At 45.1% G+C, this 6,000-nt stretch overlaps 1 protein-coding gene across 1 annotated transcript in view; it reads left to right on the top strand.

Annotated features, from left to right (window-relative positions):
* Window positions 1-673: 673 nt before the first annotated feature.
* Window positions 674-6,000, top strand: part of ZSCAN21 (zinc finger and SCAN domain containing 21) — a 45,120-nt gene continuing 39,793 nt past the window's right edge. Inside the window, exons 1-3 of the mRNA XM_036766040.1 lie at window positions 674-741; window positions 4,548-5,062; window positions 5,531-5,690. Of these exons, the coding sequence (XP_036621935.1) occupies window positions 4,661-5,062; window positions 5,531-5,690 (562 nt within the window). The 5' untranslated portion in view covers window positions 674-741; window positions 4,548-4,660. The remainder of the gene's footprint in view (window positions 742-4,547; window positions 5,063-5,530; window positions 5,691-6,000) is intronic.

Here is a 6,000-nt window from a genome sequence, read left to right as displayed (position 1 = left end):
AGTAGCCCAAAACTGGAAACGAAGGGGAATGCTCAACTATCGTGGGAATAGCTAAACAAATCTTGGTACTGGATGGTAACGGGATATTATGGTGCCAAAAAAAGTGATGAAATGGACATTTTCTGAGGAAACTGGGAAGGTCTCCACGAGCCGATCGATGCAAAATGAAGGAAGCAGATCTAAGAGGACAACTCACACAAGTAAACAAGGTTACAGAGAAAAACAATTTTGAAAAACCTACTTTAGAATTCTGACTAAAACAAGGATAAACGGTGATTCACACCACCCGCCCTCTGCCGGAAACGTGATGGACTCGACCACCTGAAGGAAACATGCTTTGGGGGGCATTTATTCTGCAGGACTAGGAGTGTTTGAGGGTTTTAAAAAATTGTTCAAGGAGAGGCGTGAGAGCGATCATAAGTGTTAGTTCAAACAAATAAGTATTTAACATTAAAATACAAGCCCACAGACCCCACGTTAAGAACTCCTGGGATGAAGGAGACACGCCTCGGCCCCAAAGTTTTTCAACAGATCTAATGGGAAACCCTTCAGGTTTCTCCGGGCGCCCGGCCGGCCAAAGGGAGGGTACCATAGAGGCGTGGAGTCCTCCCGCCGTCCTAGAGAGGGGGAAGCCTGTCTGCCTCGCGCCCTGGGGAGGGAATCTCTCGTCCCAAACTTCCGGCTTTGTGAACTCGGCATTGTTCCGTTCTCTAGGATTCTGGAGAGGTCGGTTCGGGGCTGGTGAGCGGTTAGGGTTCCGGGAAAGGGGGGGTAAGGGGTGGGGTCTGAGCTCCTGCGGTCCCCCAAACTGGCCCAGGGCAGGTGTGAGGAAGAGGCCTTCCTCCTCTTCTTCCTTTCCCGCGAGAGCAGAGAGCAAGGCGGGGGGGGGCGGGGCGGGAAGGAAGAGGGGGGGCGGTGAGGGAAGGGGAAGGTTGTGTGGCCCCAACCCCCACCCCCGATACACACTCACACCCCTTCTCCTCCTGCGAGCAGACACTGGTTCTGGGCCCGGGCTCGGGGCTCCCGGATACTTCTGAGCCTCGCAGACGGCGCGGGCCCGGTTTAGGGAAGGGTTGGTTTACAAATGGGGAAACTGAGGCCCAGAGAGAGGAAGTGACGTAGTCGAGGTTCCACAGTACTAAGTGGCCGACCCAGGCCCCTTGTCTCTTTTTACCGCCCCACACATTCTACTGTACAGTATATTTGGTCCTAGAGGTGAGTAACAGGGAGCCACTGGAGCTCGTGGGAGTTTGTGGGAGCGTGGTATGTAAAACCTTCCCATTAGGAACTTCACCTTGGGAGTCGAGTGGGGAGAAATTAAAGGCAGGGAGACCGTAGAGAAGGGAGGTCAGTCCGCAGTTATGTATTAGACACTTAGGATGTGCCAGGCAGGAGCCGAGCTCTGGGGATACAAAGAAAGAACCCACCCTCCAGGGGCTTACGTTCGAATAGGGGTAAAGCTGGATCTTATGCATGTGTCAGATACATGCATTGTAGAGGGAAGGTGATCCCAGAGGGGAAGACACCAGCGGCTAGGCATCCTTTGGAAAGTGAGATTTGACCCGACTCTTGAAGCCAGAGAAAGACAGGAGGTGGAAGTGAGGAGGGAGACCATTGCAAGCGTGGGGAAGCCGGTGCAAAGGCATGGAGAAGGGAAATGGAGTGCCATAGTAGAGGAAGAAAAGCAGAGGTCAGAGTGGCCGTATGCATCCGTGCATAGAGAGGGCTAAAGTGTAAGAAGACTGAAAAGGTAGGAAAGGGCTGGGTTATGAAAGTTTGAAATGTCAAATAAGAATTTGTATTTGATCTTAGAGGTAGGTAGGAGACATTGGAGTACATGGGGGATTTGGGGATGATAGGGTAAGGTTTTCCCTATAGAAAATTCACCTTGATAGCAGAGTGGTGAAAGACTTCAAGCAGGGAGACAGTTTAGAAGGCTATTGCAGTAGTCTGGTCAAGAGGTGATTAGGAACCTGAATTTGGGTGGTGGCTCTGTGAGTGGTGAGAAGAGAAAGTAAAGGAGAGGTGTTGTGAAGGTAAAAAGTACAAGATTTGGCAACGGAACGGTGAATGAGAGCAAGAAATTGAGGATAACATTGAGATGATAGGCCTTAGGTGACAGGAAGGATGGTGGTCTCCCCAAAAGTAATAGGGGAGTTGGGAAAGCAAAGGGTTTGTCAGTAAAGAGGATGAGTTCTGTTTTGGATGATACTAAGTTTGAGATGTCTGCAAGGCTTCTAGTCCAAGGTGACAGTAAGCAGTTGGTGATGTGGAACTGTAGCTCAGGAGAGAGACTAGGACTGAACATACAGATCTGGGAATCATCTACTTAGAAATGGTAATTGAACTCATAAGAGCTGATGAACAAAAAGCCAGGAAAGGTCATATGTTTAATGAAGTCTGTATGACCACTTTTGGGTGGTTCTTGGCCAGGTAAAAATTAGACTAGATGATCAGAGTCTTAAGAAGGGTGTTTGGCATGCAAAGCAGAGAGGCTTTGAAGAAAAAAAATGCATAAAATAGACATCTATGGTGCATTTTATAGATGACAAAAAACTAGGTGGGATAGCTGACGCTGGATGGCAGGATCCAGAAAGACCTTGACAGACTAGAAAATTGATCTTATAAGATAAAAATGTATGTTAAATATTATATTTAAATTCAAGAACTTGATTTTTGGCTAGATAGCAGTTCATCTGGAAACCACCAAAGGGTTTTGGTGAACATCAAGTTTGCCATGAGTCAGTTGTGTAATATAACTGCCAGAAAAGCTTAAGAGAGGCTTAGCTTCCAGGTGTTAAGGAGGAAATAGCCTCAGTTGTAATCTGTCCTAATCAGACAACTTGGGGTGTATTTTGTGTTCAGTTCTGGGTATCTGTTTTAGAAAAGACATTGGTAACCAGATCTTGTCTGGAGAAGGGCTTCCTGGTGAATAGCCTTGAGTTCATGTCATATAAGGATTGTTTGAAGGAACTGGAGAATATTTAGGAGAAATATGGTAGCTGTGTTCAGGTATTTAAAGGGCAGAAACAGAAGCAATGGGTAGAAGTTGCAGAGAGGCGAATCTGGGCCTGAAGTCAGGAAAACCTTACCTACCACGTAGAACTATCTGAGTGATGCGTAGTTAGATCAGGACTCCTTTTGCTGGGAAAACATCTTCTACAATGTCATTTATTCTACTTGTCATTAAAATTGTCACTGGTAACGCTGCACTGTGTCCATGATGCGCTACTATGTGACTTTTCAAATTGCTCTTTGGCTTATTGGTAATTTTAGCTCTGAAATTGTAGTGTTCTTCAATTTGTATTTTAGTAAAGCAGATGTCACAAATTATTTTATCCTTGTTTAAGTAACTTGACTTTCTATCAAATTGTCAAGACCACTAACAAATGTTGATTTCAGTGAATTGTCCTGGCACTCTGCCTATATGCTGCCATGTGCTAGCACAGGATATTTCAGCAGACTTTCTTAACCCTGCTTTGATTTTTTTTTTAACTTTTGGATATCTCCAGTTACATTAAGGAAAGCTTGTGAAAGTTCAGAGTCCGAGGCCCTAATAAATTGTCTTTCTCTTAACATCAGCCATAAAAGTTTTTCATACAACACTTTTAGACCACGTGTTCCTCCAGACTTCCCTGTTGATGTCAAGGGCACCGCCATTCTTCTAGTCATCATGTGTAACCTCTAAGTCCTCCTTGCCTCTTCTCTTTCATTTACAAAGTCCAATCAGTTGTCATTTCTTCCTCTTCTTCTTTGTTCTCTACCTTAGGTAAGGCCTTTACCATCTCTACTTGGACTATTGCAGTAGCTTCCTAATTGGAAGGTCATTCATTCCATTGTTCCTTCTGGTCTTAGCTGTCTAAAATATATTCTCCTTAAAAGCTGCCAAAGTAATATTCTTAAGTAAAGCCCAATGCTGACCATGCCTCTCCTCTCCTCAAAAATTTCCAGCAGATCCCTGTTGCTTCTAGGATAAAATACTCCTCCCAGAAAATACTCCTTTCTAAATATATTTCACTCACATTACCCACTTTATACAATCTGTCTTCCAGCCAAGGTGGGCTCCTTGACCTTCACTCAGCTTGGCATTCCATCTTCATTTCTGTACCTCTACAGAAGTGCCCCCCATGCCTGAGGTGTGCATTGCTTCACCTCTACATCTTAGAATCTGTAGTTTCTTTTAAGGTTCAGCTCAAGGACTCCCTCCTCCTTGGTAGTGATTTCTTCTACCTCCTTATCTTCTATTTATCTGCTGATAGGCTATATCTCTCAGTAGAACACAAGCTCCTCCATGGTAGAGAACTTTTTCATTTGTCTTTGTATCCCAGTAACTAGCAAAGTACTTTACACATAGGAGGCATTTAATGCATTTTGAATTAATTGAACTTGTAGCAGTTTCAAAGAGAATAGAAGTCAGTATAGCCTCACAGAATTGTTTTTAGGCTGAAGTAGTCATGCGATTGTGTGTTGGAGGACTGGGGAGGTGTGGGCATACACTATGTAAATGTCAGCTATTCTTCAGTAATGACAATTTCTGTTTCTTAAAGAATAACTTAAAGAGAAGCTCATCAGGAACCTCTGGGTGCCTAAAGGACATTTGGGATTTGATAGCAGCAGCACACATCCTGTCTGGAGGGAGACCACCCTGTGAGCCTGTACGATGACTGCAGAATCCAAAGAGACTGCCATCCTTTCTCCTCAGGCTCTACAGGACCAGGATGGGCCTATAATAATCAAGGTGGAAGATGATCCCACCTGGGAGCAGGAATCTAGTCACCCCAACCAGGAGATCTGGCGGCAGCGCTTCAGGCAGCTGTGCTACCAGGAGACACCTGGGCCCCGAGAGGCTCTGAGCCGACTGCGGACACTCTGTTGTGAGTGGCTGAGGCCAGAGATGCACACTAAGGAGGAGATCTTGGAACTGCTGGTGCTGGAGCAGTTCCTGAGTATCCTACCAGAGGAACTCCAGATCTGGTTACAGGAACGACATCCAGAAAGTGGTGAGGAGGTAGTGATGCTGCTGGAAGATTTGGAGAGAGAATTGGATGAGCCAGGACAGCAGGTAGGGAGGATGGTTCTGTGTCATAGGACACTGGGGGTGCAGACTTTTAGATTGCAGCAAGGGGTTATGGGCACAGAATTTGGGACAGTGGCTGAGTTTAAAACATTTTAAAACAAGAAAAAACTGTTCCTCTTTTCTCTCCTCTGTTCCCTGATAGCTTGTTAACTGAAAGCAACTGGTTTTTTTTTATTCTAGTGCCTTTTGTCTCTCTGAGTTGTTCCCTGAGGACTCTCTTCAGGTTTTCCCTAGCTATTAGGTACTCCCTAGCAAAAGCACCTTTTATTTATTTATTTGTTTTATATGGATTCTTTATGTACTCATTAATAGATAGGGGTGGGTGTGGGGGGGGTCTCCCCCTTTTAGCATTGTATTATCATTGCTTATTGTAGTGCCTCACACATAGTAAGCACTTAATTAATGCGTGTTGATTCATTGATCATAAGCCCAACCTCACCCAATTGTTTCCAGGTCTCAGCCCATACACAGGAACAGGCATTACTCTGGGAAGGGGTGACACCCCTGTTCCCAGCTCCAGTGACATTGAGGAAGTCACCGAGCATTCGGATTCAATCCATGGAGACTCAGTTGAAATGTGAATCTGCGGATCCCCGTCCTCTTCAAAAGATTGGTGAGAAAGGGATTCATCTAAAGAGAGGGAAGGGTGGATTGTTTTGCCACGGTGGTTAGTTTAAAGTGGGTGAACAGTACTTGAGGCTTAATGTGTGCCCAGCACTGTGAGGAATACAAACAAAAGTATAAGATATGTTTTGTGCTTTCAAGGAACTTTTAATCTAGTTGAAAAAACAAGATACTCACATATCAGACAATTATAGAAGATGGAATATTAAACTTCAGTACTGGAATACTTTGGAAGTGACCAAGGAAGCTGCTTGTGGGATTCTAACTCCTGGCAAGGAGTAGGTTGGGTAGGGTCTGGA

The sequence above is a fragment of the Trichosurus vulpecula genome, chromosome 7 (genome assembly GCF_011100635.1).
Source record: "Trichosurus vulpecula isolate mTriVul1 chromosome 7, mTriVul1.pri, whole genome shotgun sequence".
NCBI lineage: Eukaryota > Metazoa > Chordata > Mammalia > Diprotodontia > Phalangeridae > Trichosurus > Trichosurus vulpecula.
The sequence above is the reverse complement of the archived record's forward strand: the minus strand, read 5'-3'. Positions and strand labels throughout refer to the sequence as shown.